At 49.6% G+C, this 14,988-nt stretch overlaps 5 protein-coding genes across 5 annotated transcripts; 1 reads left to right on the forward strand and 4 right to left on the reverse strand.

Annotated features, from left to right (window-relative positions):
* Positions 1 to 2,990: 2,990 nt before the first annotated feature.
* On the reverse strand, positions 2,991 to 3,958 carry ASPVEDRAFT_802297 (uncharacterized protein). Its single transcript, XM_040816831.1, has one exon. The coding sequence runs from the start codon at positions 3,714 to 3,716 to the stop codon at positions 3,195 to 3,197; it is 522 nt and encodes a 173-aa protein (XP_040670371.1). The 5' UTR covers positions 3,717 to 3,958; the 3' UTR covers positions 2,991 to 3,194.
* A 288-nt stretch (positions 3,959 to 4,246) lies between these two features.
* rcoA (putative transcriptional repressor TupA/RocA) lies at positions 4,247 to 6,529 on the reverse strand (the record flags this gene model as incomplete). The annotated part of the gene is made up of 7 exons (XM_040807407.1): positions 4,247 to 4,374; positions 4,461 to 4,593; positions 4,667 to 5,131; positions 5,199 to 5,725; positions 5,792 to 6,114; positions 6,187 to 6,268; positions 6,409 to 6,529. 7 exons carry the CDS (start codon positions 6,527 to 6,529, stop codon positions 4,247 to 4,249), a joined length of 1,779 nt encoding a protein of 592 aa, XP_040670372.1.
* A 510-nt stretch (positions 6,530 to 7,039) lies between these two features.
* On the forward strand, positions 7,040 to 8,768 carry ASPVEDRAFT_197260 (sterol desaturase family protein). The gene is made up of 2 exons (XM_040809232.1): positions 7,040 to 7,441; positions 7,512 to 8,768. Exons 1-2 carry the CDS (start codon positions 7,173 to 7,175, stop codon positions 8,299 to 8,301), a joined length of 1,059 nt encoding a protein of 352 aa, XP_040670373.1. The 5' UTR covers positions 7,040 to 7,172; the 3' UTR covers positions 8,302 to 8,768.
* A 347-nt stretch (positions 8,769 to 9,115) lies between these two features.
* Positions 9,116 to 12,017, reverse strand: ASPVEDRAFT_137805 (NCBP1 family protein; the record flags this gene model as incomplete). The annotated part of the gene is made up of 7 exons (XM_040807431.1): positions 9,116 to 10,014; positions 10,076 to 10,257; positions 10,315 to 11,207; positions 11,266 to 11,533; positions 11,604 to 11,710; positions 11,780 to 11,871; positions 11,963 to 12,017. The coding sequence occupies 7 exons, from the start codon at positions 12,015 to 12,017 to the stop codon at positions 9,116 to 9,118; spliced, it is 2,496 nt and encodes an 831-aa protein (XP_040670374.1).
* Positions 12,018 to 13,233: 1,216 nt separating this feature from the next.
* ASPVEDRAFT_137547 (GSK family serine/threonine-protein kinase) lies at positions 13,234 to 14,857 on the reverse strand (the record flags this gene model as incomplete). The annotated part of the gene is made up of 7 exons (XM_040807403.1): positions 13,234 to 13,367; positions 13,457 to 13,661; positions 13,719 to 13,912; positions 13,970 to 14,318; positions 14,395 to 14,478; positions 14,554 to 14,726; positions 14,812 to 14,857. The coding sequence occupies 7 exons, from the start codon at positions 14,855 to 14,857 to the stop codon at positions 13,234 to 13,236; spliced, it is 1,185 nt and encodes a 394-aa protein (XP_040670375.1).
* Positions 14,858 to 14,988: the final 131 nt, after the last annotated feature.

The following is a 14,988-nucleotide window of genomic DNA, read 5'->3' on the forward strand; positions in this document are numbered from 1 at the left end:
GTCATGAGATGAGTCGATTCACGGCTCTTTGATCGGAAACACCCAAAGCTTTGGATTTCGGAATGGACAAATGGTGTTCTCCTGCAGCCTGGCAGCAATAATTTGAGTTACGAGACTCGCAGGGTTCGGCAAGGCCCCAGAACGGACCGCGTCGACCGTCGGCGGGAGATCCAAGAGTACCGCAATTGCCTGGACGCTCATTCGATCTGCCGCCCCCACGCTCCCTTTTCTTTTTTTCATCGCACCAGCCGCGACTGGCGACCCAGAAATCCTCCCCAAGCAAAAAAAAAAAAAAAAAAAAAAACCTTTCTTTTCAACACTCAACAGGTGCTGCGCCGATGACAGGGCGGCCTCCAGCTCACTTCCCACCACCACCAGTGCCACTACTGAATCCGGTCGTGAAACACCACGAGATAAAAGATGACAATCTGACATCTAAGTTCTTGGGCCGCCTCTACCGGGTCGATTTTCGTAGCCAGCAGAGCCCCATTACGTCGCATTTCCCGAAATTTGATTCCCGGGAACAAGGCGCCGCCAGGCTCTGGCGACACAATTTGCCAAGAACCAAGACAAAACTCGATGTGCACACTGCACAAGAATGTGTGCCTTGTGCATGGACAGGTGAACCAGTGAAATCATTTGTACCAGATCCCAGTATCGATCACTGCTGGGTCCTTGACTCTCTTCGTCCCTTGTCAATTGGCTTGTCGAATGGGTGTTATGGAGTGGACCTTGAGACGGCATCGGCATGCCCACTCTGGACCACTGGGCTCAGCACTATTCTGAAAGCAGCCTAGCAGCCCAGGCAGCCCAGTGCCCAGCAATCCAGGTGGAACGGTGGGTGTCTTGACTGAGTATGGGGTATAACAGCACTCGTCCTTCGAGTGTGGACAAGAGCCTTCAGTGACTGCTGACAGTGATTTCCGAGTTCGTACTTTCTGCTCATGAGGATCACCGCAAAGCTCACCTGAAAACAAACTGAGATTTGATCATGCGTGATATATGTGCTCAGATTCTCTCTTCCTCCGTAACACGATCCGGTTGATGAGACACGGACTTGGCAATGCATGCACGCTCACTTGGTCGATGGTCGAATAGGATCCAAAACCTCAATTTAACGAGCCAAAAAGACTAATAATAATCTGCTTGCGGCCGTGCCATACACATATCGTGATTTTTCATGTAGCACAACTCGTGGTTGAGTTGGGGATTCGGAGTTGGTGGGCTCAGTCAGGCCTTGGCCATAATCGATCGCTGAAATCATTCAGAGTTTCAGACCATATAAACCACGTAAAGCACCCCGTACAGAGTACCGGTACGTAGCCATCAATCGTTATGACCTGTGAGCATCACTCATGTTTTTCTTCTTCGACGAGGAACGGGCCGACCCTTTGGCTCGATGCCTGAGCGGCTGGAAGAGCTGGAAGCTCCCAATGGCTGGTGGCTTGCATTTCTGGTCGTGGCAATGCTCAGGGGCCAGTCTTCCTCGACTATTATTTTTGATCTTGTTAGCCTCCTCCGGGGCTGCGTCATCCCGAATTTTACAGTGTCCCAGTCAGGGGCCAAAATCTCAGACGACCACGGGGGATGTAGGGCTATTATTACTAGTATCTGGTCCCTTGAACAAAGCGGAAATTACCAAAAAAAAAAAAAAAAAAACAATAGGACCGAGTCTTTAGCTGCAAGACGGCCGGCCGTCTGCTCATTGAAACCTGGTACCTGATCGACCCCGGCGGCCAAATCGGAAGACCCCCAATTCGAACGATGGAGACCAAGCGCAAAGACAGGGTCGATGATACACATCACATTGCATTTTGAGACTCGAGGCCTCGCCTCCTTGGGTGGCTGCCCAGGGACGGAGTAACCGTCTGGATTAAATTCCGCATTGCCGGAGTTCCTGCATGAAGCACGAACGGACAACTTCTACCGCAGTCTCCTCGTGCCTTTCTCTCCTGTCAGGCGGTATTGACGAATTACGGTGTCTAAGCCGAAGTTAATCTTGATTCCTGACTCATGTCTCATAATCTAAGAACTGGACAAGCAACTGAGGTAGCGAATGGTGTGGTCAAAGACTGCCATGGCGGCTGCGGTCCAGAGACCTGTACAGGGGAGGCTAAATAAACTCAAGAACCTGATGTGCAGCTGGTCCATCCATGATGACCAGGCTAGTGCCTGGTTGTTCGCAGGTTTTGGACATGCCTTCGTCCAAGGGAACGCGACTGAATAATCTCCAATAGTTCGCCAGCTGGGTGATCAGAGCCCAGGGCAGTGCAGGAGGAGCTGCAGTCCGTCACACCAATCTAGGCGATTTTCTGCTGGCTTCTCACGATTCGCCAACCAGCGCAGGCAAGGCGGGGCAAGACAGGGCAAGATATGGCAAGAAAATACCGCCAGCAGGTCGACTGGGTTCCCTCGTCGTGATCATCCTCCTCGGTAATCTTCCAGCTCCTGGGCCCCATGGGCGTGTCTTTGCGAGCCCGCACGGTGCGATATGTCGCCACCAGACGAGAACCGAAGAGGCTCAACCCATCGGAAGCCAACACCAAATTACCCAGCCTAGGGCCCGAAAAGGCACGGAGCAGTCTCGCTCCCTGGTAACCCTGATGCTAAGGTCATGAGCAAAAATACCCCTCAGCAGCGCAAGCACAAGTTCGAGGGTTGAAGACCTGTCAGCTCGCAACCGACACCGTCCGAGATAGTGGGATTATTTGGTGTATCTCGACCAATTACAGCACCGCCTAAACCAAACTCGGTGAACAATGTTCGCACCAATAAGGCAGGATACATCACTTCCCGTCAGGGGCGTATTTGGCACGCTGCAATCCCGAGTTCAAGCCACCAGGCTCATTGGAAACAGAGAGCGGATCGCTTTGTCTTGGGTTTCGGCGATGACTTGTTGAAAGCAAAGCCGGTCACCTTCCATATGCGGGACCTTGGGGTTGATAATGCCCAAACCGTTATTGATCGTGTCATCTATGATCCATGTACTTGTGGCAAAGGAATTTATATCCCTGCACATCAGCTCGGACCACACCAGCTGGAACCCGCGCTAGTTAGTTTGATTTGCAAGAAGCATACGGAGTAGGCTCTTATGGATTTGTTTGTGATCTCCTCCGTTCTCCCCATTTCTCCCACCGTATCGAGTGGGAACATCATTCTCTGGAGTTCATGGTTGTCCCATCGCAACTTGATTATCATCGACGTGAATGCCGAACATCCGACATATACCGCAGTGTCCGCAAGCCTCGAACTTCTCGGCTTTTCCCCTTTCCAGTTATGTGCCCTGAAATAAAGAAAAGCAGAAGGGAAAGGGGGACAGAGCACCGAACAATAGGGGTAATGCGGGATGCGCTGTGGTTATGCTTACATGCATGATGTATTGACACCCCCCCAATGCTGAACTTGCCACTCGCGGTACCCCCCAGAATCTTGGAGTATCGCCAGGGTACAAGAGCAGGCTTGAGTTGCGAAGTCCAGAGAATATGGTAAGAAATATTGCCGGACGGTGGACTATGCTCATTCGATCCTGCAGGTCCTGCAAACTCCTGGTGTTTTATCCAAATAATAATACAGCCCGGGCGATTACAGTGGTGTTCCGCTTTGTTGGATGCAAGCCTTGAAGCCCGGGTTGTGTTGCGCCTGGGTGCATCTAAGGTGCACCTTGTACGTATATAGATAGACATATTCATTCGCCCAGGACTGAGCGACCGTGACATGCAGAAGCGAGAACCCAAAAATTCAGCCAAGTTTTCACATTACCAACCAGGATATAAGTATAATTTGTGCAGATGCCACATTTGAGTGGTAGTATATTATCCTTGTACTCTTATGACAACTGCATTCAGCTCCCTCAAGATACCTAAATCAATAAAAAAGTCTCGACTCGAATTAGGAAACAAACAATAATATACCTAAACCATACAGAAACCCCTTAGTTTGTGGACTTTCCCCCCTGTTTGATTTCATATGATCAACTTAATTTAGACACAATTCGTACAATTGGTTAAAGCTGAGATAAAACACACATACAAAAAAAAAGGGAAGGGAAAAAGAAGAGACCACGCAAGACCGTTAGCTAACCGCTTCGCTGATCTTGCACTGGCCTGCCTCGGTTATAAGAAGATGAGGTAGATACGCAAAAAAGTAGAATCACAGTAAATCGAGATCACATTTGACGCCGAAGCTTTCCCAAATCCAATAATCACCGTCCGGTGTACGCGGAATATCTACAAAGGGGTTGGTATAGTTAGCTCGTGTACCCAAGGAGAAAAGACGAGGGACCATAGATTGAAACATACCTCCAGATTCTGGCACGCATGTCACCACTGCCAGTGGCAAACAGGTTACCAGTAGGGCTGGGGGCAACTGAGATGACTATTCGGCCATGTTAGATAACACTTCACGTTGTTTCCCTCCGGTTTTTTTTTTTTTTTTTAGGCAATAGAATCGGGTATACGAACCAGAGTTTTTGTGTCCTTGAAGCATCATCTGCGCATTTCCAGTGATCGGATCCCAAAACTGAACGCCTCTATCCTTAGAGCCGCTCATTACCCAGTGGCCATCAGGAGTCAAACAGACACTAAGAACGAAGTCCTGATTTTACGTGTCAGTGTAGGACAAAGTGAAGCGTCACGATGCGCGACGACGGGAAACCACTGTATCTTACCTTGTGGCCCTCAAAGGTCCGAAGACATTTTCCGCCCTTCCCGCCACCACTGTATGCGCGAGGCAGGTTAAGTTCCCAGAGTTTGATGGTCTTGTCTAGACTGCCACTGACAAGGTCCTTTCCGTTCGGTGCAAAAGCAACGGAGTACACGCTGTCCTTGTGGCCATCGGGATTCTCAAGACGCTCGACGAGATAACCGGTAGTAGTGTCCCAGACTCGCACAGTCTTGTCCAGAGAACCAGCGGCAACATAAAGGCCGTCAGGCGACATGGCGACTGTGGTAACGCCGTCCTCGATACTAAGGGTGTAGACAAGCTTGCCTTCTACAATATCCCAGAGGCGCACGGTTTTGTCCCCGCTGCCAGAGGCAATATACCGACCATTGCCAGCAAAATCTAGGGAATAGATATCTTGCTCATGGCCAGTAAAGATGTGCTTAATGGTTCGCGAAGCGATATCCCAAACCTAGAAGTGCAAACCGGTCAGTAGAGGCCAAACAACAGAGTATTGAAATATAGGGAGCGAAACTCACTCGGATCTGCTTGTCTTCTGCGCCCGTGGCTAGGAACTTGCCATCAGGACTGAAGCAGACGCTGCGGATATAGAGATCGCCACTCTTATCGACGTTCTCATCCTGCAGAGTTGCGACGTTCTGGCCGGTGGTCACGTCAAAGATTTGAGCAGAACGATTGCATCCGGTTGCAAGGTACTTGCCGTCGCGGCTGAAACGCACGCAGCAGACAACACTGTCATGGACGAGGTGATGAACAAGTTCGATATCGAGGACACGCTGCACTTCGGGGTTGAAAACAGCATACCAATCAGCGCCCTCTTTCTTTTGGGAAACCGGCAAATCATCGGGATTCCAGTTGGCGAGCATGTTTCCAGGACGGTCGCGGACGACTGCTTGACTTGGAGGAGTCGGTCGATGGAGCTGTGGTGACCCGCGGGGATCCGGGTACGCTAGTTGATGGGTCTGTTGCGGGGTGGCAGGGCCAGGAGGTGCGCGAGGGCGCTTTCCGGGCCCGGGAGAAGCTGTGGGAGGTGGAGGACCGTATCCTACAATATATTGAAAACGATGGTCAGATGTCAGATAATCTGTTTTCAAACACAGTCAAAACATACCGTTCACAGCAGTGCCAGGCTGATATCCTCCAAAAGAGCCCTGCGGTGGTTGCGGTGCTCCTGGTTGAGCCGCTGGGGCAGGCTGTTGAAGGGTATGCTGGGGTGGCTGCTGATCCTGGGGAGGGGGAGGGGCAAGACCGGGGCCACTACCTCCTTGATTCGCCATAATACCACCAAACAAATTGCTGGGACCATGGCCCAATGCAGGCGGGGGCGCTTGAGAAGGACCACCATGCGCTGCAGGGCCGGCAACATGGGAGGAAACGGGTTGCACGCCACGCGATTCAAGCTCGTGTCGCAAGATGCGGATTTCTGCTTCATAACTGGAGAGCAATATCGGGGTTAGTTTATTTGCATGCAAAGGCAGCAATTAAAAAGGCAAGAGGCATGCATACTCTTGTTTCATCTTCATCTGTGCCTGCTCAAGCTGAAAAACCTTCTGACGAATCATCTCCATTTCTTGGAGCTGCCCGGTTACTGCAGTATTATACGTCAGTAAAGCTCGTCGCAAAGTCAATTGGGCCAATTCTTCTCAAAGCGCGATGTGAACCTAGCACGCATCCTGTCCACTCCCCGATTGAGAGGGATTGCTATGCGAGAGATGGAAGTGGACGTACACTGATGCTCGAACTCGCCAGTACTCCTCGACTGATTGTCAAATTCCTGGCGCAACTGATCCAGCAACTCATTGAGGCGAGAGTTAGGAGCAGGAACCATCCCGCGATGTGCGTTGTACATGATGTAGGGTAGTTGTGAGGGTCTGCGCCCGACCAGACGAGGAAAGACTTGTTAGGAGCAGGAAGGTGGTCAATGCTGCCGCATTCAACGCACCCCTAGGAGCTCGCGACAAGGGACGCGAAGGAGGTGATAAAGGAATACACGAGCCCAGAGCTGTGCAACAGGGCAGAGAAAAAGAAGGATGCGATCCAGGGGAGGGTAGTAATGAGTGGTGGGAGATGAGAAGATGAGGAGGTCGGATTCGTAGAGTTAGGTTGGGTTGGGGCCCGTTCGGAGATGCAATCGTCTCAAGGCGGGCGGCTGCGCTCTTGGCTCTGGCGCCAGAAGCGAGCGGCAGCCGAAAAACGAGTGGCGCCTGGCCGGGAGTAGACGCCCGTCACTGCTGAGGCTGGAGCATAAGTGATTTGGTAAGCAGGAAATATGCACACTGAATAATAGTACATAATGTGGGGAAGACGGCAGCACGGATTCCGCCTGGTGTGATGCGAGACTTGTTTCTCATAGGCCGGCGAATTTTATTTAGAACGCCCAGGAGAACCTCCTTGTCCCAGAAGTTCTCCTGTTGAGAACTCCTCTTTCTCTCCAGCATTGGATAGTCCCGACTCTCTGCCGTCGATTCTCTCGCGCGCACCCCCTTCCAACAATGGATATCGCTCTTGAAATCTGGGACACGGTCGTCGGGGACCGCCTCTATTCGGCTCTCCTCCCTGCGTCGCTGTCCTCGAGTCTCTCTGTCCCCGGTTTCCCGACTGCCGCCAACAGCACTCTTTCGCTTTTCGGCGCAACAAAACCGTTTGTCTATGAGCCTGCGACGAAGCTCATTTACCTAGAACCTTCCAAATATGCCTACATGAGCGCGTGGCCGCGAAACAATATCTATCGCCAATTCTTAAGTTTCTTCCTGATTGTCTGGTATGCTACTGTCCACCACCCGCTTCAGCTTGTCTACAACCCCAGTCGCTAACTTCTCCCTGCGCCACAGGATTTTCGGCTTTATTGTCTACTTTATTTCCGCAACTCTCTCGTATATGTTCATCTGGGATAAGACGACAGTCAAACATCCGAAATTCCTCAAAAACCAGATCCCTATGGAGATGGCGCAAACTATGCGTTCAATGCCAATCATGTCTTTGTTGACAGCGCCATTCTTAGTCGCCGAGGTTCGAGGTTACGCCAAACTCTACGATACGTTCGACGAGGAACCGTTTCCCTACTACAGTATTCTGCAATTCCCTCTGTTCATCGCCTTTACCGATTTCTTTATCTACTGGATCCACCGCGGCTTGCATCATCCCCTTATCTACAAGACCTTGCACAAGCCTCACCACAAGTGGATTATGCCTAGTCCTTTTGCGTCCCACGCCTTCCACCCCCTTGATGGCTGGTCCCAGAGTGTTCCCTACCACCTCTTCCCGTTCGTCTTCCCATTGCAAAAGGTAGCCTATGTTGTCCTGTTCGGTTTCATCAATATTTGGACTGTCATGATCCATGATGGTGAATATGTTGCCAATAGCCCGGTAATAAACGGGGCAGCCTGCCACACGATGCATCATCTATACTTCAACTACAACTATGGTCAATTCACTACCTTGTGGGATCGCATGGGTGGCAGCTACCGAAAGCCAAACGAGGAGCTGTTCCGTCGTGAGACAAAGATGGGCGAGGATGAGTGGAAGAGGCAGACCAAGGAGATGGAAACCATCCTCAAAGACGTCGAAGGTGAGGATGACCGCAAGTACCTCACGGAAGAGGCCAGCAAGAAAAACCTCTGAAATATCCGTCTGATCCTACAATGGATCAAGGACCATGGAGTGAATTGAATTTGAGAAGGTTCCCAGTTGCTAGGGCGTGCTTCACTCATTCTACCATATTCCGTCTCAAGTTGCATGAGTCAATGACTCCCTTTTCGGGGTGACACGAGGTTGACGTTTTCTTTTACCCTTGCCTTCTCTCTTCTTCCCTCGCAATTTCGTTTTGTGAATTACACCCCTAATGTCACACTGTATTAACACCTTCTAGTATTTATATTAATAATTTTGCTAAAACTCTCTTTTTTTACGTGCCATGGCGTGTATGTGATGCACCACTACCGTCACAATTCGGGATACAGTGCGGCACCCTTGGGTTTTAGACTTACTCGCCGCAAGGGAAGGCATTTTTGAGTGTACATAGCCTAAATGAAAAGATATCTCGCAAGACGCAAGTTCAGATAAACGTACACATGGACTTTTTATCCAAGAACTCTCAAACAAATTGATCACTCAGATTGTACGCTATTCATTAAGCGGTAATTTCTTTTGTCCAGGGCACTTAGTGTCAGTCTCATATGTTCAGGCTACACAAATAATTTCGGGAGACATCCGAGGTTATATATTGTATTATTCTTCCTGTTTTGCCTAAATTTATTTTACACGACACCTGCTTGTACGAATCGCTATGCACACTTGGGCCGAACGATCCAGAGCACAAACAAAAAAAGTACAAGGCCGAGGAATTTAAGGAAAGCTGAGCTATTTCGTGGACGGGCTACCTAGGTAAGGTAGCGTCGACGGAATACCCGAAAACTTGTGAGGTTGTCACCATACATCACGAGATATCAGCGGTCCCATCAGCCTCTGCATCAGCAACATCCAAATCGCCATCGCCGTCTGCATCCGTAGGCGCTCTCTCCTCAGTGTTAGCAGGGGGAGTTGGCGCATTGGTCCCCACGGGTGTTGCGTGGGCCATGGTATCAGTGATAAAAGACTCCTCCACGGCGGATTTGCGGCGGAACACACGTAGCCAGCGCTTTCCCCATTGGCGGATGATTTCATCCTCGGGCAAATTGCCGCTCCCATCGCCACGCTCCATGAGCTGGTCATTACTACCCCCGGCAACTGAGACGACAGAGTCTTCTATCACCTGGAAAAGCGCATGCATATCTTTCTTTTCGCGATTGAGTGTCTCGTCAAGCACGCTTAGCTGTGGCTCATAGAGGCCGGTTTGGGTGCGTGCCGCGACAATCTGGCGGAGACGGTTGGTGACTTTACCGACAGTGGCAGAGATCATTTCAAAGATATGCGTCCTTGCAAGGATTGTTCCCGCATTAAGCTGGTCGACCAGAGCCCATTCAATAACGGAGAGAGGTGTTATGATTGTGTAGTTAAGAAGCTTGTCAATGATATTGATACCAATCCCAGGTTGATCGGCCCAGTATTCCATGACTGACGTGATTATCTGGCGGCGTGCAGCAGAGGATTTTGGCCCGATGGCTAGCAGACGTTCCTTGTTACGTTCAATGCAGGAAAGGACGTGAGAGAGCGATTTTGAGCCAACGAAGCAGATAGCAGTGACGAAAGCATCAGTCGAAGGCAGTAGCGGGCTCTCAACTCCCAGCCCTGTTGCTTGCTCTTCTATCGCAGCAATGAGGGGTTGAATTTCGTCGTCAGTGGCCTTTTTGCGAACCAGTTCCATAATTTCTCTGCCTTCATTTGCGTACGGCATTGCTGGTAGTGAGAATGTTAGTATCTGACTAAAAATCCAGTTTCACCAACCAGCTCAACTTACTATCAGACATGTATTTGAAGTCGGGAGTATCCTTTTCTTTCCCTTCCGTGATAAGCTTTTGGTATGGATCTGGAAGCGTTCCGCGAATGCGCTGAGCAAAACTCAGTCGAATCTCCTTGTCTAGCGCACCGTGAATGAATGCCATCCGCGGATGTACAATAGGAAGCTCCAGGTCTTCGATCCTGTTCCAGAAATTTTAGCAGTGTCATAATACGCAGATCATGCCAGTAAAAACTAACCATTCACTCCATTTCCAGGTGAAGCCGAAGTTGCTCAAATGGTGTGTGAACCAATCCAAGAATCGATGACTTAGGTCTAAGTCAATGGAGTCAAGACTACGATAGAGAAAACGGATTGCACGGCCCAAACTTGGCGCAATTGCGGCCGGAGCGATCTTGCAACATTCTGTAAGAACGGAATGGTAATAGACGAGCTTGTGCTCCGGGGAGGGTAGCTGGAAAAGCTGTGAGAAAACAGCATCCACAGCCACGTCCTCCGGTTTCCATGTTGGGCGATCACTTGGTAGGTCGCGCAACCTATCGAATGGAGTCGCCCGTTTCACAAAGATGTTGGGTGTGAAATAACAGTCGAGGTCAATCAAGAACTTTGCGGTTGCAATGCGGTTAAAGTCCATGATGTTAATTGTATCAACTAGCGCATCCCTTATCAGAGAAGACGTGATATCTGATGTAGGCGGGACTGTTTCGATTTCCTGGTCACCATACACTGACAGGTAAACCTCTGGGAAAATCGCCCTAGATCCGTTTTGCACTGGGTTTGGTATCGTGATTTCAGGGAAAACATGTTTCGGGCCGTCTTCGAGACGCCTCGACTCCTCGTCCCCATCCCTTACGTGGTTCCATGGCCGAGGGAGGCACTCCAGTTCCCAATCTCGAGCCGACTCTGCTTGCAGCTGGCTTTGAAGTAAGCTGATAACGCTGGGAACAGTGGTTGACTTCTGGGTATCGGGTCCGAAGGGATTCACTAAATCCACAAGCGTATGCGGAGTAGATGCGATAATGTCCGTTTTTTCCAAAAGCCCGAGAGCCTGGCTTTCGAACCCGCTAGCTGGGGAGGCCATAACGTAGGGAATCGTGTAGAGAATAATTTTCACAAGCTCTAATCCGATCAACTGGAAAAGAAAAAATTGCGTCAGTGCATTCGCAGGCCACAAGGATACAGCTACCTACGTCTTCGGAAGAAGCTGTCTGAAGGTCTACGGCGCGGGAGAATAGCTCTTCCAAGACCGCAAAGACACCGTCCCCTTCAAGGATGCATTGTAAACAGCCCAGAAAGCGCAAAAAAAGCTTAACTTCCCGCCAGGCGCCAGTATTGACATGCCTTTGGAAGCGCTCAACTGTTCGTTTCAGGACGTCGGCCGCGAGCTCTGACTTCAATGTGTTGACAACAAGGACAGCTGTGGCGACGAACGGGATTTTTAACGGCTGCTCCAAAACACTACAGTAATGACTATGTCAGTATAGAAGCAGCAGAGCGGCGGTTCAATAAAGGACACTGGCAAACGTACAGGTCGAGCGCAATCTCAATGAAGTTATCCCTTAACTCCTCATCCTCGTAATTCTCAGCCACGCTTTTCGCAATACTTAGTGCATCATCCTCTGCCCTTCTAGCGGCCTAGAATTATAGTGTAAGCAAGACTAATGGCCACTACCTCTAAAGCGCAATATCATCTAACAGACATACCGATTCAGCGATTGTGAGAAGCTGCCGTCGAACTTTGACAACCAAAGGCTCTTCATATCTGCGTCTCTGGCGACGGTCGTAATCATCATCATCTATTTATCGGCAATTACCAGTTAGTGGAAAGAAATTGAGAAGTAGAAAAAGGGCAAACAAGCCGCATTTTCAGCTTCTTACCTCTATAACGGCGTTTGCGCCCACCTCCTCTATGGCCGTGGTTTCGGCGTTCGTAATCAGCCATGATTTGGTGCTAATAAGAGCGGCGTCTGCAAGAAAGATCTTGTGGATGACCAAGTGGTAAGATCCACTCAGCTCTGCAGACACGGTTCGGTGTAAAAGGCCGTTTATCGGACTTGTAGCTTAAATCGCGTACGTCAAGCAGCAAAAACACCGGGGAGCTCGGGAGATGGGATTATCCGAGCCGTTGCTTATCTAACCAGAGTTCTGGGCTCTACCTACACCTTATTTATATTCGAGATTTTTCTATAAAAAGGCTCGGGGATTTTCTTTAGGGGAAGAGTTCGTTCACATAGGCTACTCATCTCATGAAAGCGTCAAAGATAGCCTCGAAAACATCATGTAGTGAAACCGATCTCCGCGTACCGTCTGTTGGGCACTGGAAACCGCCTGGTTCACCGGATTCGAATTGAGGGAACGCCAACAAGGCCAAGGATGTATGACTTGGATTGGGTAAAGCAACGGGTGATAAAAAAGATCTTGTAAGCGACAGGAGTATGCAAATATGCACGTGAGAAAAAAGATGATGAAGAACGTGGATTTCTAAAGCGGTAAGTCGGGGGGATAAACCTCCAACACATATATTCAGAGCACAGTCACAAGTACACATATCATGTGCATCCAAGCAATAAAAAAAAAAAAAAGAAAAAGAAAATCATCATGATATCAAACCCATGTGTAGGTATTCATCTCCCCGTCTTTCCATAAATCTTGCGGCAATCTGTATCCATGGCCCATCGATCGAGAAGTGAAGCTGCGCAGATTTACATCCCGAAAGGCAGACAGACTCACGCAGAAAGGGTATCACTTTTTTCCTCCCAAGAGCTGTCTCAGACACCTCAATAACTCCAGGCTATGACATCGCAACATTCCTACCGCCCCATTCCTCTGAACCTATGGCGGTTCACCGTACCATTTAGAGAACTTTTCGGTCGTTGAAAGGTTCATCATGCCTCCTCGTTCGCTCGAATCTTTTTTTTTGTTTTCCTCTCTTTTTTTTTCCGAATGTATTTTGTTTTCCCTCGAACCGATACAGAGGCCAGCTCCCGGATGCCCCGCCAATGGATTAGGTCTACAGATGTAAATAAACCTCTGCTAGTTCAAAAACCACCAGATGCATGGAAATGAGGGTGCACAGCATGGCATCAAATCTTCGCGAATATGTGCACGAAACAATGCACGATAGAAAGCGCGTAATTCATTAACACTGCACCATTGACTCAATCAAGGTGTGCCATCATTTCCTCTTTTGTGAGAGGCTTAAAGTCGTCAATATATAGTCCGCGGGATTCGAGCTCTGGCCGTGTGTGTGGTGGGACAATTCGATTGTTCATTGAAGGTGCAATTGAGAGTTCTAGAATCCGAAATCAGCATTTCCTCTTGGTTCCTCTTCTTGAATACATTACGCCTTCCATGATAATGGGGTAGGGAATCTTGACGCACCGTGTCTAGAAAAGTCGAAGAGATTTGGGAGATCCCTGGCTGTCCCGTTGGGGTGCCGTGAATCCGGTAAACGGGTGTTTGGATCCCTAAGTTCATCGAAGAATGGGTGGCACATTGCTTCTATAGCAGAAAGACGCTGGGTTGGAGTGTATTCCAGCAGAGCAGAAATCAGATCGATAGCCTCATGCGGAGCTCTTCGGAAAACCTAGGGGCAAAGTCAGGTTGCAATCCTTCGGGCGAGTGCGGGGTAGTATGGGCATACCTTATTGAAGGGGTGAGGCTTAATTTGAGGGAATTTATGCTCCATATAATTGGGGTTCATCGTACGGATCTGTTCCCGCGTAGGCGTGCCAAGGACTTTGATGATCTCGACCAGTTGGTCGATTCCTGACTCTCCGGGAAAGAGGGGTTGCCCGAGCATCAATTCCGCCATTACACAGCCAGTAGACCATACGTCTGGGATATGTCAGTGTACGTCTTTTAAGAATAGACCAGAGACAAGTAGAGTATTACCAATTTTGGTTGTATAATTGGTAGCACCGAAAATCAACTCGGGTGCTCGATAGTATCGTGAGCAAATGTACGATACGTTGGGCTCATTCTCGACCAGGATTTTAGCAGATCCGAAATCGCATAGCTTTAGTATACCAGTTGCGGGGTCGAGGAGGAGGTTTTGAGGCTTGATGTCACGGTGGCAGATGCCTTGTGAATGGATGTAGGCCAGAGAGCGAAATAGTTGGTAGATGTAAACTTTCACCTCCAACATCGGCATAGTCGTCTTCAACTTGTTGAAATAGCGAGAAGCCCGGTAAACGGTTTCGGGGACATATTCCAAGACGAGGTTTAGGTATACTTCGTCCTTCTGTGATGACATTATACTGTGGTTAGCTTTGGAATGCACAGAAGACGGATCGGATATTCAGATAAAGGGAGCATACTCTCTCGCCATTCGAGTAGTAGAAGGCCTTCAGCTCGACAATATTAGGGTGGCGCACAATCCTCATGATCTGCAATTCACGATTCTAATGGGCCGTTAGCAAGGGGAAGCCGAGCCACAATTTGTGCATGATATGACGACAGCAATGATGGGTACATACCTTGAAACGCTTATCCTGGAGGACCCGTTTGATGGCAGCATCCTCGCCGCTGGGCATCATTTTCGTCTGAAAAACAACTCCGAACGACCCATTGCCGACGATTTTACATTGCGAATATTGTATCTCTTTCGTTTCTCCCGTTAGTCCATCTTGGACTTTCTCTCGGACGACTTCTGCACGGGAGAGGAACGGAGTCAGCGATCGAAATGCATACACAGGCTCACGGCAATTGCAGCCGACAAGAGATCAGGTCCTTACCACCCATGCGCAAGTTGGAAAACACCCCAGACCGATTCTGTGACATCACGGAGTGTCTTGGGGAGGGGACGGCGTGGAGAAGGTCGGGCGGACGAGTGCTATCGAGATTATGGCGGGCTGGACTTTAATAGCGGATGGCGGGAAAGGATGTGAGAGTCAGGGCGTGAGGTCCGTTTT

Source organism: Aspergillus versicolor (genome assembly GCF_001890125.1).
Source record: "Aspergillus versicolor CBS 583.65 unplaced genomic scaffold ASPVEscaffold_8, whole genome shotgun sequence".
In the NCBI taxonomy this organism is placed as follows: Eukaryota; Fungi; Ascomycota; class Eurotiomycetes; order Eurotiales; family Aspergillaceae; genus Aspergillus; species Aspergillus versicolor.